General features: G+C 36.6%; 1 protein-coding gene across 2 annotated transcripts in view; it reads right to left on the reverse strand.

The window, feature by feature from the left end:
• CFAP69 (cilia and flagella associated protein 69) overlaps positions 1-25,061 on the reverse strand; it is a 72,985-nt gene that overhangs the window by 38,911 nt on the left and 9,013 nt on the right. For both annotated transcript variants that reach the window (XM_045828024.1, XM_045828023.1), the window contains exons 2-8: positions 18,521-18,580; positions 16,945-17,010; positions 14,511-14,620; positions 11,001-11,077; positions 4,820-4,918; positions 1,092-1,241; positions 812-989 (exon numbers count right to left, since the gene is read on the reverse strand). In XM_045828024.1, coding sequence (XP_045683980.1) covers positions 812-989; positions 1,092-1,241; positions 4,820-4,918; positions 11,001-11,077; positions 14,511-14,620; positions 16,945-17,010; positions 18,521-18,580 — 740 coding nt within the window. The remainder of the gene's footprint in view (positions 1-811; positions 990-1,091; positions 1,242-4,819; positions 4,919-11,000; positions 11,078-14,510; positions 14,621-16,944; positions 17,011-18,520; positions 18,581-25,061) is intronic.

Consider the following 25,061-nt stretch of genomic DNA (forward strand, 5'->3'; position numbering starts at 1 on the left):
TCTCACCAGGTGGAGCTTGTGAATAAAGCCAACACAGTGAAGACAGAAAAGAGAGAAGAGGACCCAAGTCCCAATATTTGCTAAGCCTTGAACACAGCTGCACATGAAACCAGTTTGATCCTTGACTTCACAGTAATATTCACCCATAAATTTCCTATAATTGCTTAGATCAGTCGGGTTGGGTGTTCAGTCACTTGGAAACAACAATGTACTGATTCACCCTCTTCTGGAAAACAGGTAGCACCTTAAGATAATCTCTTTCATAACATTTGGTACACTTGCAGTTAGTTGCCTATTTACTACTTGTCCATCTCTCCTAACACAATACAAATTCCATGAAAGCAGAGACCTATTTGTACTGTTTTCAATTGTCTTCTACGGCCTAGTATAGAACTTGGCACAGAGCAGACAATTACTTGATGAATAAATGAATAAGTCACTTAAAGGCTTACTCATATTATTGCTAATGCTTATTGCAGTAACTAGAAGATAGTAAGTATTCAAAAATACATTTACTGAATAAAAATGAGTTCTTGTAAATGCTAATTTTACTTTATAAATATTCAAAGACATAATTTAGTTTTGTTAACAAGCTACTCTAAATGCCTTCTACATAGAAAAAAAGTGGCTTCTTATTGTGCAATAATGTAAACTATGGCATGAACAAGATGTCCTAAAACACAGCCATTACAAGAATTAAAAGCCTACTGGAACACAAAGTCAAATGACAATGTTAGTAATATCATAAGGCAAAAAATGTTAGTCACGTCACAAGGTTAAAAAACATTCCTAGCTAACCACAAATACTTACAGCAAACATTCCAAGTTACTAAGCTGTTGTACAATCTCTTCTTTTGACGATTTTTCCAGTAAGTTCCAAAGTATTTCTGATGAACGAAAGAGGAGCTGTCCGGAGGGATCTGGGTCATTGAGGTGAACACAGATGCCACTGGCGGCTTGTGCTTTCATCATTAAAGTACAATTAACTTCTGAAAATCAATTTATAAGTTGTTTATGTTACAGTTATGACATTATTAGATAGAAACAAAACAGGTTTAGAATAAAAAGTTTGAATTGAATAATATACAAACCAGAAGTTGAGAGATGTTGCAGAGCTTTAAGTACCCAAAGTTTCTCAACGAGTTGATTTTCAAGCAAGGCCAATGACTGAACCATCATTTTTGCCAATCCTCCGACTTCAGCCATTTGAATTTTATATGTTGAGCTAGCTTGCTGGTAACCTAACAACAATTAGTTAATAAATAGGTACAGTTATTTCACACAGTAATCATCTACATTAAGACAAAGGAATGAGTAATTGATCATTAAACAGCAGCAACAAAACAAAACTGTTAAAAAGTATATGACATTTTAAAATGTTTTAGCACAGGGATAGGCAAACTTTTACTACAAAGGGCCAGGTATTATTTCAGGCCTTATAGATCATAAGGATTCTGTCACAAATACTCAACTCTGCTTGAAAACAGGCATAAACAATATAAAAATAAATGGATATGGTTGTGTTCCAGTAAAACTTTATTCAGAGTGGGCCAGTTTTGGCTTGTAGTCCATAGTTTGCTGATTCTTGGTGTAACATTTAAAACAGGACCACAAATTTGGGGGCACACTTTAAATTCTAAAAGAGAACACTATTTCTTATTTGCCGTAGATATGCCTGTCCATAAAGAAAAATGCCATGATTACAAACATGGAATGTTTTCACTATTCAAGTCAATGCATTACTTCAGTGCTTTCAAGAGATGGCAATTACGTGATGCTGGCAATGAAATGAGGGATAAAAAATGTAATGCTGTTGTGATAAGTGCTAATAAATATGGTATTTTAGGGAAGTTTGATTCTTGGTGACGTGTCCTATAAGAATTTCCTTCTGCTGGGGGAGGGGGAAAATGGAGGAGGGTACTGGGAGATCAATGGTGATGGAAGGAGACTTGACTTGGGGTGGTGAACACACAGTACAGTGTACAGATGATGTACTGTAGAATTGTGCACCTGAAATCTGTATAATTTTGTTAACCAGTGTCACCCCGATAATTTTTTTAAAAAAGAACAACAAATTGGTAGTTATAAAATAGTCATGGGGATGTAAGTACATCATAGGGAATATAGTCAATAATATTGCAATAGCTGTGTATGAGCGGATGCCAGGTAGGTTCTAGGCTTAGTGGGGGATCACTCTGTAAATTATATAAATGTCTACAATGTTATAAACCTAAAACTAATTTAATACTGAATGTCAACTGTAACTGAAAAAATAAAATCAAACAAAAATGAAATTTAAAAAATTTTTTCTTCTGCCTTAGCTTTCATGAGAATAGTGTCGCTCCTTCTGACACAGTTGCACAGGTGCCTGTCCAACTACACCTAACAAGATTAAATGAACATCACAGGATGCTCACTCACCTGAGGTGCAGCTATTTTCTGATATCCCTCGTCTACCTCCCTGACTTCTAGACTTTTGAGACCAACTAGATTTCTCACTAAAGTTCTGAGATGCCTGTCTGGTTATCTTTCTGAATTTGAGGTCTGATCCTGGACAAGGCCCTGTCTCTTCCTATGATGGGTTTGGCATTTTAAAAAGGTATTTTTTTAAGCATTTAAGAAGTACAAAGAGGAAAACAAAAATTGCCTGGACTATTACCATCCAGAGATAACAACATTAACACTTTGGTCTATTTTCTGCTCATATTAATGTATGCATATTACTTTAACAGTATACTACATATATGCAGAATTTTATAATCTGCAACCATTAAGCATTTTATTGTAAGCTTTTTCCCATTCTGCAACATATTGTTCCAAAACATGATTTTTATTTGAATAATAGTCTATATGTATAGTTTATATTTACTGTATCTGTCTGTTGAGTTTACAATTCTATAAGAAGACATAATAAGACTAAGGCTCCTAGACTTGATTCCTATCTCCAGGGCTATATCTGTTACAATTGCTCTCTTGAGGACTTTTCAGCTGTGGTCCCAGATATCCATCCATGCCCATTACTTAAAATCAACTGCGTGACCACGAGAGCATTGCTTAAGACTCCTAATTTTCAGAGCCTGATCAAATTAAGCTCAAGCTCACTTCTTGGTACCTTCACTCCTCTTTTGTATCTCATATATCATTTATCTCCTTTTCATTCTTAAAAAAGGGTGTATGTATCTTACACCAAGGCTAACCCTAAGCTTTTGTTCTTTCCATCCTCTCCTGCTTTCTTTGGGAATTTCCTATTTACTAGCTTCTTATTCTACAAACTTCATTTTAAATAAATTAAAAACAACAACATAACCTAAATATTTTCTTTGATCTTGCTACCATTTAAGCTGTTCTCCATCTTGCTTCTTTTCTTTCACCATTTGATCTTAAAATATAGGGTCCAGCAAAAGTAATGCCTGCTTGAGTGTGATTGGTAGGGTAGTAATATGGGTATAATGTATATAGTTTTAATTTGAATATTTCACCTAAAATGTATTATGGTGTGCTTGAGTGTGGTACTGTTATGTTACAGAATTACATGCTTATGATTTTGTACTGAAAAAGGGGCATTATTTGGCCGGACCCTGTATAAGTCTGCATTCACTGCCTTTACTCTCTCACTCCCACCGCCTCCACTCTCACAGTACTCTCATTCTTTAACCCTACATCTGCCCTGACCACTTTAGGGCAACAATCTGACAAAGATTAACTTTAACTTCCCAGACAGCACGTTAGCTTGGCCTTTTCATTCCTCGATTATAGAAGCCTCTGCAGTATTTGCCACTGAGGCCCCTTCCTCCTTCATCAAAGCACACGTCATTCACTGGCACACCAGACATGGCAACTGTTAGGGTTTTCTTCCTCCTCTTTAAAGATCCCTTCACTGCCAACTTCCTTGGATAATTTTCTCCCCCAAATTTCAGTATGGGCACACTCCAGGGTGTTATTCTTGCTCCCGTGCTCTTTCCTAGAGAATGCAACCTTACTGACAGCTTCAATTTTCATCTCTGGTTGAATTTCAAACCTGTATCTCTGGTCTCTGTTCCCTATCTACTACATATGTCCACTATCTAGGAAATATTTCCATTTGTCTATCTCATCAGTAGTTCAAATTTGGCATTTAATAATCTCCTATTCATTTCTTACTTCAGAAGACCTCCCATTTTTCCCTAGTCATGTAAATAATCTTTCTTTTCTATCACAGAGTTTTTTTCCAGCTATCTTAAAAAACACGTAACTTAAAGAATATGATTTATATCCTCTCTCCATTCCTAGGTTGATTATAAATCACAGAAACTATGAAGGAAGGAAGTGTGTTTTACAGTGCAAGTGCCCTTTGCCTTAATATCATCCACATCAGTACAATTCACTTCATCATCGTATATTAAGATCTCTTAGCTGTAATATACAGAATTGTTTTCCCAAACATGATGGAGAATGTTATTATTAAGACCGTAACATCTATTTGGGTGGGACTGATATTATAAATAATTATGTTAGAGAATAATAAATAATATTACCAACATTATTACATTGACTAATAGAAATAAGTACAATTAAACTAATTTGGGTATGACTTTAACATTATATCATAAATATTTAGCACTAGAATAAAAATAGCATGCAAATCTAAAATGAAAAAATATATACATATAATTACTTGTTTAGAAAGACCTAAGAGCTTGAGATGACAAAAAAAAAACCTTTGTTTTTGAGATGGTGCATTTATGATCCTACTCTCTTTCCAAGTTCAAAGAGAAATGGGACAGATTATTCTGTTTTATAAAAACATAAGTTATTATTAAAAGACCATTGAAAATTTTACCTGTAATACGCTTCTTTGGTGGTTCTGCATGATAAAAGTCAACAATACACTTACAAATTTGTATCCTCAATTCAGAACTTGGTATTTTCATTAAATCACCTGACAGAAAGATAAATGAATACTATTTAATAACACTGTCATAAATTTATTTGAAAATTTAAGCATAAAGTGTTAGTAATATGATCATTAAGAATATCGTCATCAGCCCTGGCTGGTGTGGTTCAGTAGATTTAGTGCCAGCCTGTGAGCCAAGGGGTCACTTGTTTGACTCCCAGCCAGGTCTCCTGCCTGAGCTGCCGGCCAGGTCCTCAGTTGGGGGCACATAGGAGGCAACCACACCTTGATGTTTCTCTCTCACTTCCCCTCTCTCTGAAAATAAATAAAATCTTAAAAAAAATTCTCATCAGAAAATCAATGCAGCATTATTTATAATACCCAAAATTTGGAAGCAGCCCAAGTGCCCATAAGCAGATGAGTGGATAAAAAAAGTGTGGTACCTTTACATAATAGAATACTACTCAGCCATAAAAAAGAATTGATATTTACAGAATATTTCACCCCAAAGGAGCAAAATATACATTTTTCTCAATGCATATGGATCATCTTCAACGAGAGACCACATGGTAGGACACAAAACAAGCCTCAACAAATTCAAGAACATTGAAATCATATTAAGCATCTTCGTAGATCACAACGTCTTGAAACTAGAAACCACCTCAAGGAAAAAACTCTAAAACACTCAAATACATCTAGGCTGAATAACATGTTATTAAATAATGAACAGGTTAACAATGAGATCAAGGAAGAAATCAGAAAGTATCTGGAAACAAATGAAAATGAACACACAACAACCCAAAACCTATGGGACACAGCAAAGGCAGTCCTGGTAGGGAAGTTCATAGCAATATAGATCTACCTAAAGAAGATAGAAAAATTTCAAATAAATAACCCAACCCTACATCTACAAGAACTAGAGGATCAAAAACAAACAAATCCTAGAGTACAAGGAAGAAAATAATTAAGGACAGAGCAGAATTAAATGATACAGAGACCAAACAAACAACAACAACAACAACAAAAACAATTCAAAGGACTAATGAATCCAGGAGCTGGTTCTTTAAAAAGATTGACAAACCATTAACCAGAATCATCAAGATAAAAAGAGAGGAGCTAGATAAAATCAGAAATGAAAAGGAGAAATTACAACGGATACCACTGAAATATAAAAGATTATAAGAAATTGCTATGAACAACTATATACCAGGAAACTGGACTACCTGGATGAAGTGAATAAATTTCTAGAAACATATAATCTTCCAAAACCGAATCAGGAAGAAGCAGAAAACCTGAATAGACTGATAACAACTAGCAAATTGAAGCAATAATCAAAAAACTCCTGGCACACAAAAGCCCTGGACCAGATGGCTTTGCAGGTGAATTTTACTAATCATTCAAAGAAGAATTAATACCTACCCTTCTCAAACTATTCCAAAAATTCAAAAAGAGGGGAGACTTCCAAACTCTTTTTATGAGGCCAGTATCATCCTAATCCCAAAACCAGGTAAAGACACAACAAGGAAAGAAAATTGCAGGCCAGTATCTCTGATGAACTTAGATGCTAAAGTCCTCAACAAAATAATAGCAAACCACATCCAGCAATATATTAAAAAGACCATACTTTGTGATCAAGTGAGATTTATTCCAGTGATGCAAGAATGATACAATATTCACAAATCAATAAATGTGATAGATCACAAAAACAAAATGAAAGACAAAAATCACATGATCATATCAATAGATGCTGAAAAAGCTTTTTATAAATTCCAGCACCTATTTATGATAAGAACACTCAGCAAAGTGAAAATAGAGGGAGCACATCTCAACATAATAAAGGACACATACAAAAAACCAACTGCCAACATCATCCCTAATGAACAAAAACTAAAAGCATTTCCATTAAGATCAGGAACAAAACAAGGGTGTTTGTTTTTAACACTCATATTCAACATAGTACTGGAAGTCCTAGCCATAGTGATCAGATAAGAAGAAGAAATAAAAGGCTTCCAAATTGGAAAGGAGGAAGTAAAAGTGTCATAATTTACAGATGACATGACATTGTACACAGAAAACCCTATAGGCTTCACCAAAAAACTACCTGATCAAATAAGAGAATTTGGCAAAGTAGCAGTATACAAAGTCAATATTCAGAAATCAATGGCAATTTTGTATACCAAAATGAACTATCAGAAAGAAAAACTAAGTAAAAATCCCATTTACTATAGTTACAATAACAAAAAAGGACCTAGGAATAAATTTAACCAAGGAGGCAAAAGACCTATACTCAGAACTTCATAGTATACGGAGGAAAGAAATTGAGGAAGGTACAAATAAATGGAAGCATATACCGTGTTCATGGATAGAAGAATTAGCATCATTAAAATGTCCATACTCCCCAAAGTATTCTATAGATTCAATGCAATTCCTATTAAAATACCAATGGAATATTTAACAGATCTAGAATAAATATTTCAAAAATTTACATGGAACCAAAGACCCTGAACAGCCTCAGCAATCCCAAGAAAGAAGAACAAAGTTGGAAGGATCACAATAGCTGAAATCAAACTATACTACAAGGCCACTGTAATCAAAACAGTCTAGTACTGACATAAGAACAGACACCTAGCTCAATGGAACAGAATAGAAAGTCCAGAAATAAATCCACATCTCTATGGCCAATACATATTTGACAAAGGGGACACGAGCATACAATGGAGTAAAGACAGTCTCTTCAATAAATGGTGTGTGGTACATGCAATTTACTGTGTACAAGAACTAGGCTGCCAATTTATAGCATACACCAGAATAAACTCAAAATGGATAAAAAACTTAAAATTAAGTCATGATACCATAAAAATCTTAGTGAAAAACATAGATGGTAAAATTTCAGATATCTCATATACCAATATTTTTGCTGATATGTCTCCTAGGGCAAGGGAGATAAAGGAAAAAAATAAACAAATGGGACTATATCAAATTAAAAACCTTCTGCTTGTTTGGGGGAAGGGGGTATAAGGGGACTAAATGGTAATAGAAAAAATACAATTAAGATTGTATAAAGAAGAATAAATTAAATTAGAAAAAAAAGAAAGCATGATCAAAATGAGAAGGGTATTGACTGCATGGGAAAACATATTTGCAATGATACATAGGACAAAGGTTTAATCTCCAAAATATATAAAGAACTCATATAACTCAACAGCTGTAAGACAAACAATCCAATTAAAAAATAGGCATAGGACCTGAACAGACACTTCTCCTGGGAGGACATACAGAGGGCCTAGAGAAATATGAAAAGATGCTCAACATCACCAGCCATCAGAGAGATGAAAATTAAAACCACAACGAGATACCACATTACACCTGCCAAAATGGCTATCATTAATAAATCAACAAATAAGGGCTGGTGAGGATGTGGAGAAAAGGGAACCCTAGTGCATTGTTGGTGGGAATACAGATGGTGCAGCTACTGTGGAAAGCAGTATGGAGTTTCATCAAAAAATTAAAAATGGAACTGCCATTTGTCCCAGTGATTCCACTGCTGGGAACATGCCCTAAGAACCCTGAAACATCAATTCAAAAGAATTTATGTACCCCTACGTTCACAGCAGCTCTATTTACAATAGCCAAGGTTTGGAAATAGCCTAAGTGCCCCTCAGTAGATAAGTGGATTAAAAAACTGGTACATTTACACAATGGAGTATTACACAGCAGAAAAAAGAAGGAATTCCTGTCTTTTGCAATAGCATGGATGGAACTGCAGATTATTATGCAAGTAAGATAATTCAGTTGGTGAAAAACAAGTATCATACGATCTATAAGAGGAATCTAATGCACAGCATAAACTAATTAGCAAAACAGAACCAGAGGCACGGAATCACTGAATAGACTGACAGCTGTAAGAGGGGAGAGGGGAGGTGGGGACTGATCAAAAGAAGGTGAAGGCATCAGTCAAAGAACATACATGAAAGACCCATGGACATGGACAATGGTGTGGGGATTGACTATGGAAGTGTGGGTGGGCTGGGTGGAGGTGGGCCAAGGGAGAAAATATGGGACATTTGTAATAGCATAAACAATAAAACATTTTTTTCAAAAATGAAAAAAGAGAAAAGAAAAAAAAGACAGTTTCAAGATTATTTTCTTAATTTTATTTTTTGGGACTCTTCCTCTGAAATTGCAAAAATCATGTATTGAGAAAACTGTAGGCAAGAGGAAGAACTATACTTTTCCAACAAAATTAACCAAATGTTCAAGTTTATGGGAAATTCTAAGGTTTCTCATCTGCTTCTCTACCCCTTTAGTGCCTGTAAGTTTAGATAATTTTTCAGTTTCTTGTTTTATAATCTCAGGGAAGAGTACCAACTTCTTCATATGTTTTTGGAATCCTGTTCTTGAATCAGAGATATCTATCATTTTATACGAAAGAGTAACGTAATTTACTACTACATAATATAAACTAGAAGTTATTAGTAAAAATAAATAGCTTTTGTTCAACAGTTTATACTATCTAAAGTTATTTTAGCTTAAACTCATGTTTCCAGCAATGAAAAATTAGGGACAGAACGGCAGTACTCGCAGTCAGCAATCAGTGAAGAGAGTTCGTTTTAAACCAAGAGTTCACAGGCCCTCAAGTGAGATACTGCTGTGTTCTGCAGGCAGGCAGTCATTCAGCAAAGAGCGATCTACACAGTAAGAAATGGGCCGTGTGTTTGTCATACAAATGTCTGCCAACAGTCTTGGAGGCAACAGTTTAAAATAATGAGGGGAACAGAGGCACTTAAAAAATGTTTTATCAACCAAACCTACATTTTTTATCTGTTACACTATGTCTTCTTTCTGTTGGCTTCCCATTGTAAACTTGTACTGATGACAGAGATCCACATAATTTAAGTTTCCCCTTAGTTTTTATCCTACTTGCTCCTTAAGGTCATCTTATCTATCTCCCCATGTGTATTCTAATTTCCTTCATACCTTCACCTACTCTAAACCATAATATTTTTTCCTGTTATCTACAGTTAAGGTCTATGAACTGTATTTAGATACAAAAGGGTCAGAGTCTATGTTAAAAATTAAAAATGCTTTTGGCCCTGGCCAGTGTAGCTCAGTTGGTTGGGGCATCATCCTGTAACTGAAAGGCTGCAGGTTCAATTCCCAGTCAGGGCACATACCTAGGTTGTGGGTTCCATCCCTGGTCAGGCATGTATGATCCCTGTTCCAAAGGCATATGGGAAGCAACCAATAGCTGCTTCTCTCTTACATTGATGTTTCTCAGTAAAACAATGGGGAAAAAACCGTCCTTGGGTGAGGATAAAAAAAATTTTAAATGCTTTTTACTTGTTCCAGTTGAGTCTCTAAAATCTCTCAGTGTGGAATATAATACTGGGTACATAACAATTCAGCAAACAGTTATTTTTTATTTGTTGGGCCAATTCTGTATCTTTTAGTTCTCTTATACAAGCAGAGATCTAAATTAATAAGTAACATTTAATGTAGGATTTGTTTTGGGAATATGCTCTTGTGTATTTAAGGGCTGATTCAAAAAGCTAGTGTTTGATCTTATTTCCTGGAAAATTATTTTCTCTCTCTAGAAAATAGAGCAATAACCAAAATACAAAAACCTGCTGTTTTATATTTTTTTCATAGTTTGAATACAAAATACAAGCATTTTCATCTTTATGTTATATTATGCTCCAGTTGTTAATGTTCTACCATTTTATGATTTTATTTTAAATTTTAGGTTATTTACTGAACAATTTGGCTCTCGACAATTCTAGCAATTATTAGAGTTCAAAGTTGAAAATATTTTGTGATTATTGAGACACACACTTCTAATTTACAAAAAAAGGTAACAAATATTTTATCAACTAAGTAACTGAAGGAAAATAAGTGCACAGAAGCATCTCCAGTCCTTATATTAAGGAACACAGAATCTTGGTGGTAGTATTATACAACACCGGAGGGGAAAACAATACAAAAATTATCACCAAGCATACTATGATTAATTCCCAACCAGAAAACAAGAAAAGAGACTACATCTTAGTAAATCAGTGAGAGATATTTTTGTCTTGTTAATCAGACCTGTTATGTTACAATACTCCATTGTAAGAAAATCTCAACTTACCCAGAAGCGCGATTGAATTAGCAGTATCTTCAGCATATGTTATTTCATCTGATACTTTCTTTTTCAAAAATGGCAAGCTTCAATAAGAATAAAGAATGTATAAGTTAGGTCTCACAAAGTTCTTAATCAAAGCACAATTTGCAAAGTATGGAAAAATGTATTTTCTAAAGAATAAAATGAGAATAATGTTCTGTTCTTTAGTCCTGGGGAACTGACAACTATCAAAAAATTTTTTGTGTTTCTATGTAACTGTCCAAAAAACCAAAATAAAATAGGTTTCTAAAAATGAAGAGAGATGGACAAGGGTTAAGAAAGCCATCTTGCAACACTGTATAAATAAAAAACTTAAAAATCCTCTTTCTCTCTGAAGGCAAAATAATAAGGGAATATAGGTGTACTTCTATCAAAATTAGGAAGACATTGGATAATCTAAAAGAAATCACAGATCTAGGCTTACCTATAATTTAAAAGCTGTTCAAGGATTCTTCTGAAATTTTTGATACTATAGTTAATATATTAATGGCCTATTTGTTCGTAAAGTGAAGTAACTTTTCCCTTATTAACTGGATTAGTTATTGTCCACAAAATAACAGATATACTTTTTTGAGACACTAAGAAATTAAAGTTAAGAAATATTAATTATATTAGAATCACATTTCACAGTTACTATAACCAAAGTTATTTGAAAATAATTTACAAATAATAAAATATAAGGCACTCGAGAACCTAGGTCCTTAGTCTAAATGTCAAAGGAAAGATAAAAGCTCTTAATATAATATATACAGCAAAATATTTTGGCATTTCATGAGTTTAAAATTTGAGGCTTTATACTATTTTTTGAAGATATAAGATATAATATATTCTATATATAGGACTTTTAATTAATGTTTTTCAAGAAAAACTAACCAAGTGATTAAAAGCAGAATTTAGAACACATGTGGAGATTTTATATTCATTTATTTTTGTACATATAGTCTGTCCTGAAAAAATCCAGCCATTGTTAATATAACAAGAATGGGCGGTGGGGGGTGGGGAGAATGGTTTGCACCACATCAATATAAGCTGGCGGCCAAGGAGAGTGGACTGGAATGTGCATGTGTGAACAACGATGACTTCACTGTACTAGTCAATGGGGGCGACAGACGCCATTGAGTGAGCATGTGCAGTGTGTTGCTGTTGAATTCAAAATGACTTGTGTATAGAGAAATGAATCTGCATCAAATTTTGCATTAAGCCTGACCTTTCCTAAAATGCAGAAAGTATTCGGATGATTCTGAAAATCACAGCTAAGTGATTAGCAGCTTCATCACAACTCACCTGCTCATGTGTCTTATGTAAAACTTTTGGTGAAACATCAAATCACCCAGGTGACTCAGCCCCTAAGCCCAGATTTGGTGCCCTGTGACTTCTGGCTTTCCCCCAAACTAAATCAACTTTGAAAGGGAAGAGATTTCAGACCATCGATGGGATTCGGGAAAATACAACCGGGCAGTTGATGGCAATTGGGAGAACTGTGTAAGGTCCCAAGGGGCCTACTTTGAAGGGGACTGAGGTGTCATTGTCCTCTGTACAGTGTTTCTTGTATCTTGTATCTTCTTCAGTAAATGTCTCTATTTTTTTGTATTACATAACTGGATACCTTCTGGACAGACTATAAGCCATTTGGTACTGAAAGATATTTCAAGGGCAAGCTATGAAAATTACAATTTTATAAATGCCACAGAGGTTCATTACAAGTGTTTGTTAGAATTCTTCATTTGAAACAAATAACTTATTACTCATTATCCAACTCACTGTTAAAACTCTAAAAACTAGTTCTACTTGTCCTCAAACCTTTTCCGTCATTATCAAAGGGAATAACCTAAAAGATAAAGCATCAGAAGAGTTTTTTCCCAAAACTTATGAAAAAAATTAGCATTTTACTTCCCATGCAGTGGAAAAGCATACTACTGATAGGCTGAAACAAAAAGACTTTATTTATTTTTTATTTTCAATGTTTTTATCTCCTAAAAATGTCTTCAAAAGGGAATCAAGTGAAGGTGAGGTATGGAGAAATGCAGGAAAAAAAGCAGAAATTAGGGAAGTAGAAAAAATGAAATATTATGAATAATAATAAAATATAAAGGAAAGGAAAGAGTGTAATTCAAAAGGTCTGTCATATTAGCGGTGAAATGCTTAGTCACAGCTTTCACAGAAAACTAGTTCTTGATGGAGCTCTGTAGGAACACTGATATTGGAAGTTATCCTTAAAAACCTGGTGTTCTTGTACAGCCTCAAAATTTGAAAATGTTATATGATCTCACATAATATAATAATTTCCAATTTATACATTAAAGTTCCTTGAAAGCACCAGAGCAATAATTTATATCTTTATTTTTCATGGTCTCTATTAAAAAGTAAGGCATGGGCCCTGGCTGGTGTGGCTCAATGGTGAGCAACAGACTGTGAAGTAAAGGGTCACTGATTCGATTCCCAGTCAGGGCACATGCCTGGGTTGCAGGCCAGGTCCCCAGTAGAGGGTGCATGAGAGGCAACGACACATTGATGTTTCTCTCCCTTTCTCCCTCCCTTCCCTTCTCTCTAAAAATAAATAAATAAAATCTTTAAAAAAAATAAAAAGAAAGGCATGGTAAAGGTATTCAATAAGTTATTTTTGACTGTTTTGTTCAGATATCAGAAACATTAAATGTAATTATAAAATTTTAAATATTATTGCTGCTAAATTTAAAAGTGTTAGTTAAAACCTACTATATATACAGTTTTACCAATATTATTTGCATATTAAAAGGAACACTATTTAAAAAGCTAAATTAGTAGAAAGGTTTAGAAGATTAAATTGTCAGGAAGGTTTATTTCTATTTTAAGAAATTTCCTCTACTAAATCATATTGAAAACTAAAAACAGATATTTTAATAAATATATTGATTAGCCACTATGTGGCAGCAAGGTAGCAGAGATATTCCTAGTTCCCTCAAATGGCTGGAAGAAACATTAATGCAGAGGATAGGGCACATATTAATTTTATAATTCTGCCCTTTAACATTTAAAAAATATATCAAAAATAATTGTTGACATTTTATTCTTCATTCAAATTTGGAAAAATAAACAGGAATCAGGACCTAATACATCTTTGAGAGTCAAATTTTCTAAAGAGAGGAAAAAAACTGAACCAAAACTATTAAGTATTGTCCATAAAATTTCTCAAAGATTTTCTAAAAATATTATAATTTCTTGGTTTTATCTCATATTTACCATTACTGTGAGAGAAATTTATTATGAAAAAACATTTTAATGTACTTACAGTTTAGTCTCTTGTGACTAGTGTGGTCTCAGACTACAATAAAACTGACTACTTTGAAACACCAGCTGCTGGAATCAAGTGGTCAAGTGAAGGTTCTGAGTTCTGCATCACTTTGCTACACCATATGCATAATATCTTTGTAATACAAAATAAAATGTAATAAAATACTGCATGCTAATATAAAATAAAGTTAAAGAAATACAACTTACCGACATAATTTTATAATATCATGTGCAGGTTCTATAAAACAGGGCTGGTTTTCAATTTTTCCTGCACACAGATTCAGAATTGTAAATATCTGTGCTACATCCCTTAGGGGCTTCAATATCTTTAGTTAAGAAATAAAATTAATAATATTTGTATTAACATATTCTTTATAGCACTTATGCCAGGAAAGTCCACAGAATTCCTATTTTGTTCAATGTGGTTGATACTATTTTAATTACACTAATTTTGAAGACTAACAGGGAAAAGTTAGAACTGTATTTTTTAAGGAATATTATTTAATTTTTGTCTTAGTAACCTCTTACTCAAAATATTTTTTTTCTCAGCCCTGGCTGGCATAGCTCAGTGGATTGAGTGTGGGCTGCGAACCAAAGTGTCGCAGGTTCGATTCCCAGTCAGGGCACATGCCTGGGTTGCAGGCCACGGTCCCCAGCAACCGCACGTTGGTGTTTCTCTTTCTTCCTCCCTTCCCTCTCTAAAAAAATAAAAAATAAATAAAATCTTTAAAATATATATATATTTTTTTCTCCTCTCATGACACTTTTAGAATTTGATTATCAACTAGTACACCAGTCAGTTGAGCAATAACTTACTATTGGCCATGAGTAATACCACATTGAAAAAATTAACTTAATAGCTCAATCTTATCCCTTATCTCCACCCACTCCTGCAAAACACTAACTGCTCTCGAATAAGCAACCCAAACCTACCTTACATTTTCTTAGTCATTTTATTAATATTACTCAGATGCACTTTCTCATTTTTAAGGTTTAAATTGGTTGAGATTTTATTCCATTTAAAACTAGTATGAAAGCAAAATGTACTGACTGTAGATGTTCAGGGAAAAGCACCTTTTATTTTACCTATTTAAAGAACCCAGTTGGTACATAGACAAATTTTGTAGATTTTGTTTTACAGCTAAGGGAACATGGGAGCTGTGCCTGGCACTTCTTGGTCGAATCCTATCACTTCCAGTCTCTTTCTAGGAGCATCTTAGGAAAAGATGAGAGAGCTGGATACAAACCTCTGTTAAATTCCTAGAGAAGTGACCAAGATACTTTTCTAACAAATCTTTGCTTTAAGTTTTATGACCTCTGAAGCCAGCCGACTAAAGACATTCAGAAACAGAGCCATTTCCTGTTCTTCAACCCAAAGAGAAAAAGTGATGATTAAAGGAGGGAAAGAAGTCACTTGCCAGCAGACTTTCTTGGCTACTAGTAAATAGTGCTTGATATCCATCCACAAGCCCTCAGGTACCCGACTGACCCAACAAATTCATATAAAACAAGGCTAAAATAAGGCAAGAAAACAGTTAAAATTACAAGGCGCATTTCCCTGCCTATGGAACTCTGCCAGTCCTGAAACTGTATGTTACCAGCCTGTGGCAAGATGACTACAGAAAGTGATGGTCTCCTGTGGCAGTTTTATTGCATGTTACAACAGCATTTACATGCAAAGGTTAGAACAGCAGCAGCAGCCACCCAACAAGGAAGTGGATCTTAAGCATCCTAGTTTTGAGACACCTAAGTTTCCCCATATTCTGGTCAGGGTGGTATGCTTTTTAGGGATAATATATTTATGTAATGTTTTGCAGGTTATCGAGCACTTGCATGCACATGATCTCATCTGGTCTTCCTAATGATTTCATGAAGTGCTGCTGTCCCCATTTTATAAGGGCGGAGGAGTTGAGAAGCTTATTAACAGTATAAAACTGAAGTACATTGGTGGAAACAAGACTGACTTGGCTCTTCTACATACATCCATGGTCTCTTTGAGTTTATAGGACTGACATTATCTGTACAGAGTTAGCTGCATTGAACTGTTTTCTTCAATTTTACATTTTCTGCTAAACAAAAAACACAGTTTTGTAAAAACACAAAACATGTTATATATTTGCTGTGGGAGACAGAATAATGGCGTGCCCAAAGACGCCTGCAACCTAATCCCCAGAACTGGTGAATGTGACCTTACAAGGCAAAGGGACTTTTCAGTAATTAAGTTAAAAACCTTGAAATGGGAAAGTTACCCTAGATTATCCAGGTAGGGCCAATATAATCACAGGGTCCTTACACAGAAAAGAGAGAGGCAGGAGACTGCCCGGGAAGAAAATGTGAGGGCAGAAGCGGAGGTGGGAGCGCTGACACTCTGAGGGAGGGGCCGGGAGCCAAGGAATGCAGGCCACCCCTAGAAGCCAAGAGAGGCAAGCAAGTGAACAGTCCTGTGGAACCTTCAAAAGGAACAGGCCCCAGTAACACCTTAACTTGAGCCCAGTGAAGGTGATTTTGGAATCTGACCTCTAGACCATAAGGCAATAAATTATGTTCTTTTAAGGAACTCTGTGGTATCTTGTTACAGCAGCAATAGGAAACAAATACATTTTCTAATAAAAATTCTCCCATTCCAGAGTGTAAAGGATACAAATCCATTCTGATAATATTGCACCAGTTTCTTCACACATTTAAGTTGTTTTTCTTCTAAATCATCCTAAAACAAATGATCTGTTTTAGTTTTTCTGTGCTATTGTTGAGATTTTAAAAGTTTTCATTAATGTAAAAAGAAAACAGACATTAAAATTATCAAATTATAAACTGTTTCCTGAAACAGTGAAGGTAAAAATAAACTACCATTCAAATGTAGTTAGGACATTGCAAATTAAAACTAGATTAACATAAGAGCAGCAATTGTTTCCAGAAATGGTATTAACAGCACCTGAAGCATGTTGAGCGGTTCTCTGTGCCACGCACCACTCAGGCACCACACATACACACCCCTCCCCGAAACAACCTTATTAGGAAAGTACTATTGTCAAGAACCTCAAGCTGAAACCCAAAGGAATTTGTTCAAAATCAAACAGATAGTAAGTGGTGGTGTTAGGAGTCAAATTTGGCAACCTGACTCCATAAATTGTATTTTTAACCTCTAAAATATGCCCAGTGCACTGGTGCAAACCAAACAGCCTCAGCCAATTAAAACAGAACAAAACTCTATACACTGACATCTTTTCATGACTGAATCACTTCTGTCCTTTTAATCTTAAATTGTTCATAAGAGGCTGTGGCATTTTCTATACCTTTTTTTCCTATCCTTACTAACAACTAGTAGGTGTTTTTTTTATAAAAATGCACATATGAGCACAATTAAAAATAACTTTCACAAGAAACAGAGCCAGAAAAAGGTAAATTCTTATAGAGTTATTATTTTTATGTGTTTTCTTTTTCCATGTAAAAATGCAGAGACAGAAAAATGTTAAAACAATGACTAAAATTTTGTCAGCTAAAATTTTGTGGTTTGCCTGCTAACCACAGGGCACTGTTTTGTTTTGTTTTGTTCTGTTGTGTTCTGATCAGCTTTACCACTGCCAACCCGCGTCCCACCCACTAAGCACACGCAATCGCCATCCTGCGGTATCCCTAGAGTGCATGCGGTGTGCAGGCTCTTGGTCAGTCCCTGGGTGACGGCAGGGCTGTGGTGTGGGAGCGTTTGTGCACGTCCATTTACTTTCCTTTTTCCCAACGCTCAGACTCTTAATTTTGAGTCTCAATCTAAAATAATTTTGTTTTCATAACATTCTACGTGAGAATTCTCTCAAAATAACCTATGAGCAACTATGAGTATGTATACATGTCCTGATTTCATGTCAGAACAACTTAAGTAGGACCTCATGTTCTTCTTCTGCCCTCGCCCCCCACAGAGTACTTGAACAAGCAAACGCAGAGGCTAGCTGAGTCGTCGCTACTCTTACGGTTCCTTCAGTTTCTATCCACCATGGATTTGTCCATCTCACGAACCTGAATCTACTCTCCTCTTCCACCCTCCCTGCCAGGTTAAATACGTTCATACTAAATTTAAACAGTCCTTGAATATAAAACAGATACTATTTAGATGTTTTCAAGAGGAGAGAACTCAGACTTATTTCAGGGAGAATGCATGTTACCTTTCAGGGCAATCACAGTTTATAAGTGACATAGCAGAGATATTTTCTCTCAAAACTTACTTTGCCGGTCTCTTCAAGCAGTTTGGTAATCCGACTTAGGTCCGTAGGCTTTAAAGCACCCTGAAAGACATACCACTCTTAGTATTCTAAACAATGACAAATCAAGAAATTACATCAAACACACAATTTTCATATGTAATTATTTATTCCTTGGCAATTTAAATATCTTATGATAAAAAGATAGAGGGGAGAATGAAAAGCAGATGAGCCCTTACTGGAGTGAATAAATTTTGGAATTAAAAAAAAAACAAAACTCTCTTGAATTCTAGCATTACTTTATAATGTTAATATCTTTAAATTTCACTGGTCCCAAAAGGCCCAAGAGAGCATCTGGAATAATAGCACTGCGTATGAAGAGAGAAAAAAATGATCCTCTTCATACATATTACACATTTCATGCATATACATCACACTGAGTTTACCTATGAGACATGCACAAGACTAACTTCTATACTACAGGTAGGGATCACCTTCTTGAACTAAGTATCCCCCTCTCAGTTGGTATCAGCATTCTTAGTGATCCACACTGAAAACAGGAACCTTCAAGTTCTATACAGTTTACATCTTAAATATTTCTTGAGTCCATTCCCTCTTACTGATTTATTCAATGCTCATTCTTGCCCAATTGCTTTCTTGCCTTCTCCCTGCCTCCACCTACTCTCATACTTTTCAGCATCACTCTCTCTCTATCTTGTGGTAAGGTTAATAAAACTCAAATCTGAACAAAGCCAGTCAATGACTCTCCATGAATGCCTCTCACCCCCTCCACTATTTTCATTCACATTGTTACAGTCCTCTTCCACTCCTCAGTTAACCCCCACATGTCAGTCCTTCAGGACACAGCTCAGTGTCACTTCCCCAAGGAATGAAAAAAGGAGAGAACAAATGTCCCTCCTCTGTGCTCCCACAGCACCCTAAGTGTATACATTACATTTCCCATCAGTGTTGTTCTAAGATGGTTAACGTATTTATTCCCCACCACCCCCTGCCCCAAAACTCCCTTGGGGGCCAAGACTTGCTTTGTGGCATCCTCAGCACCAAACACTGGGCCTAGCATACAAAGTTAATTGTAGGCCTTGGCTGCTATGGCTCAGTGGATTGAGTGCCAGCCTGCAAACCAAGGGGCCATGGATTCCTGGCCAGGGCACATGCCTGGGTTGTGGTCCGGGTCCCCAGTTGTGAGGAGTGTGAGAGGCAACTGATTAATGTTTCTCTCATTCTTTTCTCCCTCCCTGCCCCTCTCTCTGAAAGTAAATAAACAAAATCTTTAAGAAAAATAAACAAAGTTAATTATAGGTAAGCAGGGAAGGAAACAGGAGGAGCTATCATCCAAAGTTTAAGTATCTCTTGATGGTGGCCAGAAGGGATGGGGGCGTCGGGGAATGGGTGAAGCAGTACATTAGGTAGTTACAGAATAGCCATGGGGATGTATAGTGCAGTGTAGGAAATGGAGTAGCCAAAGAACTTACACACATGACCCATGGACATGAACAATGGTGGGGGATTGTCTGAGGGAGTGGGGGGTGCTGTGTGGAGGGGGGCAAAGGGGGAGAATTGGGACAACTGTAATAGCATAATCAATAAAATACAACTTAAAAAAAACACAAAGTTTAAGTATTTAAGACAATACATAAGTCCAAAAATTCTAAATAGTTTTGCCTATATTTAACTAGGGGATCAATGCTTTCTTATATAACATGTTTCTTTTTAATTAAAATGTTGTATCAAAACTGCTTACTCCTCTTATATGAATTAAGCTTTCCCAATCTCCTTTTTTCCTTCCTCTTGTCAGCTCTCCTTTCACATTTACTTCTATTTGAAAATATCCATTTAAAAAGATGATGGAATGATGATACAAAAAAATATTCAAAAGGGAAAAAACCCTACTTATTCCTATCATCTAAATATACCTATATTTATTTTTATGTTATTTTCTGGTTTTATATATTTTTACATATTATTTTTATTATTATTTGGGTTTTATTTACATGTATAAATACACTACACAATTTCACTTAATGTTAACACCATTATACTTTCTGACTTTTAAATCTATAATAAACACATTTCTATATTTCTACATAGTCATTATTCCTCTTTAGGTCTAGAATTTCCTTTCCTTTCACAATTACAAAAGCATATATTCTGACCTTTAAAAATGTCTTTAAAAAAGTTTTCAGTTAAGCAATCTGACTTTAAGTCTGCAGAATAAGTATCAGAATGAATTTATTTACTCAAAATGACTTTTACTTTAAAAATTAACAATCAAAAAGGATTTCCTAAATACTTTTGTATACCTGATACTATGGTTAACATAAAAATGGTTACACTTCACTATTAAATTGTTTAGATTGTTAAATTTACTGTCACCAACAACTCTGCAGACAGAATTTTGCCCTTAAGGTTTGGGTATTTAACAGCAGCATCTGTCACTTCCTCAGTTGTCCTTTCTCTTTTCCTTCTGTGTTCCTAGGGAGTTTTTATTTTCTAATTCTCTGCAATATTGGTTTTGAGGGTTGGGAGGGATATTAAAATGAAAGTTCAATACATGATTTTCCTTTAAATACCTATATGTATTATTAGATTTTTTTTCCTCCTACTGAGCAGGTATAACTCTCACAAGAAACAGAGAGTAGTAAAGATTAAAGCATAGATTCCGCTTAGATTTATCTTGGAGTACCACTTTGTGTTACTCCGTGTTTTACTTGCTTGGCATATATTATATTTTGAAGATTTCTTCCTGCCCTCCTTCCCTCCCTCTCTTATCGTCTGCTTCCTTCCGTGTTTTAGAAACCGTGCTGGGCGTGGGGAACACATTGCCCTGATCTCGAGCAGGTACCAGTCTGGCATGAGATGCAGGTCTAGAGATACCATACTATAAAATGTTTCACAAATGCTGAGCGGTGTGCTCTGGAAGCACGCAGAAGAGGCACAGAATGGCAAGGGGAGGAGGGGAGGGAATCTGGGACAGCTTCGGAAAATGTAATCTGCAGGCAGAGGCGAGAGGAAGTAGGATTTGTGGGAGGAACGGAAGGTGTGATGGGTGGAGGCAGAGGCAGTGGTGCCTGTGAAAGCCTGGTGGCAAGAGGAAAGATGGCATTTAGAGGGTCCATGAGTCACCCAGTACGGGTCCATGAGTCACCCAGTACGTGAGAGAGTGCAGGAGACAGTGGTACAGATGCTGCTGATGAGGGAAGCAAAGGTCAAATCACAAATAATGACAATGACAATGACAGTGATAGCTAACACTTAGACAACATCTGCTTCCAGGAACAGTTATAAGCACTTTCCATGTATTTACTAATTAAATTATAAGAGGTAGGTACTATTATTAACAACACCATTTTACAAAAGGCCTTGTATGCTATGCGAAAGATCTTCAGAAGCTATTGAATGGTGTGAAGGACTGGATATGTGGACAGACAATGGCCAGGCTGCATGGCAGTGGAACTATGGCCCACAGCCTCTGCAGCAACCAACCTGGGGCGCCAAACCACAGTTTCTGCAGCATTTGGCTCAGAAAAGTCAGGATTTGGTTCATGACTGCCAGAATCCCTATTTTTTGCCCCCTCATTTGCCAATTGGAACCCAGAAAAAGCCAAATGTGCTCCCCTATTCAATCATATAGAATGCCCTGCTTCTAGCTGGCTCACCTCTGGCTTCCCCATGGCAACTGCCTCCAACCAGAGCAAACTAGAAGCCTTCCCCCTTTTCACTATAAAACTTCTCTGCCTGTCTCAGTCTCTGCCAAATGCAAGTAAACCTGGCTGACACTCTTTCTAAGGACAAGCTTTGAATAAACAGCCTCTGTTCATTCTCATTAGTGTGGCCATTTATTTTCACAGGTTTTAACCAGAGGAATGTAACAAAAAGATGATTTTGTCTCTTGAGTGGAGACTGAACTGGAAAGGTCTAGACAGCGGGAGGAGAGTGGTCTGTGACTTCAGGCCTTGACTACGGCAGAGGCAGCTGGGATAGACAGACAACAGTGAACAGAATGAAAAACGTCAAGGAGGGACCATGAGCAAGAACTAAGGAGTGATTAGGCTTGGTGGGAAAGAAAAAAGTAAAAAGTTGTGGGTGACTCCTGGGCTTGAGGAATTATACAAGTGGTAGGTAAAGGAGATCATACAAGCAGAGTGTAGAAGCAAAGGAGAATATACACACATAAATATAAAAATAATTGTTGTTATTATTATAAGATGTTTATGGAGAAATTATAAAAACATTAACAAAACCTTTTAAGAACAAACATTTAGTACACTGCTTTGAAGTAAATTAGACCTCCCGTTACTTTGAGTTACAGGATGAACTAATTTTCTCACTTTACCAAGGGACATTTCAAAAGGGAGAAATCTTGCTCATTTGATACTTAGTTACAGAGAAAGGAACTAACATTTACTATGGTCCTTTTATGTGGCTGGCACTTTACATCTTAATTAATCCTCAAATCTACCCCATCTGTTGATGAAACTGGGGCTCTGAGACTTGACTTGTTAAAGTCACAGAGCTAGAAAATGGGCCAGCAGGTCAGTCTGGTGCAGGAATGCTGATTCTTTGCAACTTAGTTCTCTGCCTGACTTCTCAACTGACCACAGAGGTTATTTCTAACAATTACTCCAAAACAGGGGTAGACAAGTTTAAAGACATAGTCAACAGAATCTTGTAGACAGTGGCAGAGTATGACTGATGCACACACCAGCCCGCAGTGTCCGGGTCATTATGGATGAAATGAAACATTCACACAGACTACCGAGTCCGGTGGAGGAAAAGGGACAGCATGGCTTTTCTCTCAAGGGGAGCAAAAGCCTTGGCCCTTGCCGTGACCTGCCTTTATTGGGCTTCTTGGTGCATTACATGATGGTCCTCTTTAATATGCTCAGGTTCGCTTTAGGTGGTTACCTTTTACAGAAAACAAAGGAGCCAATGCTACTAATCACATCACAGAAGAGGGATATTTGCAAATGAAAAGGCAAAAGTGGTTGAACCAGTTACACTCATCCTTGGAAGGTTTAGCATGGTTTTTAGGAAGTTATTTTGCAGTAAATGTCCTCAATTCAGGGTGAGGGAGTTTTTTAGCAAGAGCAAGACTCAAAGCGGCCTAGGCACATAGCAGGCCTGATTACCCATGGGAGAACCTATCTGTAGGTGTGGGTCCTGTGCATCTCCCAGTGGGAGCTGGGCCCACGCCATGCAGAATGGTCTCTTAAATATGACATCAACTAGTAGGTTGTGGAGGTTCTCAGAAGTCTCTGAGGGAGTGTAAATTTGGGCAAGGAAGCTCGGCCATGATACATATGCAACTGAACTAAGCACAATTTATTATTTTTTCTACAAATATTTATTGATAGCTTATACCATGTCAGACATTGTTCTAGATACTGAAAGATATGGTATCGAATAAAACAAAATCTGCCCTGGCTGGTGTGGCTCAGTGGACTGAGTGCCAGCCTGCGAACCACTGGGTCACCAGTTCAATTCCCAGTCAGGGCACATGTCTGGGTTGCGGGCCAAGTCCCCAGTGGGTGGATGTGAGAGGCTACTGCACATCGATGTTTCTCTCCCTCTCTTTTTCCCTTCCTTCCTCTCTCTCTAAAAATAAATAAATAAAATCTTTAAGAAAAAAGAAACAAGCCTAAAGAGGGTTTGTGTTAAACAAAAAAACCTGTTTTCATAAAGAATTGTTTTTAAAAAAAAAATCTTTACCTGAGGATGTGTTCATTGACTTTAGGGGGAGAGAGGGAGAGAGGGGGAGAGAAAATGAATGAATCATCGATGTGAGGGAGAAACACTGATCACTTGCCTTCCCTACACACACTGACTAAGGGACCAAGGATCGAACCTGCAATCTTTCGGTGCATGGGACAACGCTCCAAACAACCAAGCCATCTGGGAGGCAACATCAATGTTATGCAGTGTGGTACAAGATGATAACACTCTGGAGAAAAGGGAGAAGTGCTAGGATGCTCGAGCAGTGGTCCGCAAAAGACTCACAGAGAGGATACTATTCAGTATCTCAGCAAAGTCTTTTTTCAAATTTATTTTCATTGAAAGAATTTTTTTCTTTTACTGAATCCAGAGAGAGGGGAAGGGAGGGAGAAAGAGGAAGAGAGAAACATCGCCCCATGTGGGGACTGAACCAGCAACCGAGGCTTGTGCCCTGTCTGGTAACCGAACCTGTGCCCTATTAGTTTGTGGGAGGACGCCCAGCCAACTGAGCTGGCCAAATCCTGAAGAGGGTGAGGGGAAAAAGTCATGAATATCAAGGGGAAAACTCGCCAGCAAAGACCCTCGGGCAGACGTATACCCAGTACGGTTGGGGAGAAGCCAGAAGGCCAGTGTGGCTGGAACACAGAAGGCTTTGTAAGCGACTCCTAAGGACCTAAATTTCTACTCTGAGCTCAGAATTAAGGGGAAGAAGAAATAAGTATTAAAATATATTTGCTATACTTAAGAAACCCAGATTCTAGTGGGAGAGACAAAACTGAGACAAATGAAACAGTGGCCAACATAAAACAAGTGTTAATTGGGTGCGAAACTG

This window comes from Phyllostomus hastatus, unplaced genomic scaffold, assembly GCF_019186645.2.
Source record: "Phyllostomus hastatus isolate PE091 unplaced genomic scaffold, TTU_PhHast_1.1 phas_scaffold_78, whole genome shotgun sequence".
Classification (NCBI taxonomy): Eukaryota; Metazoa; Chordata; class Mammalia; order Chiroptera; family Phyllostomidae; genus Phyllostomus; species Phyllostomus hastatus.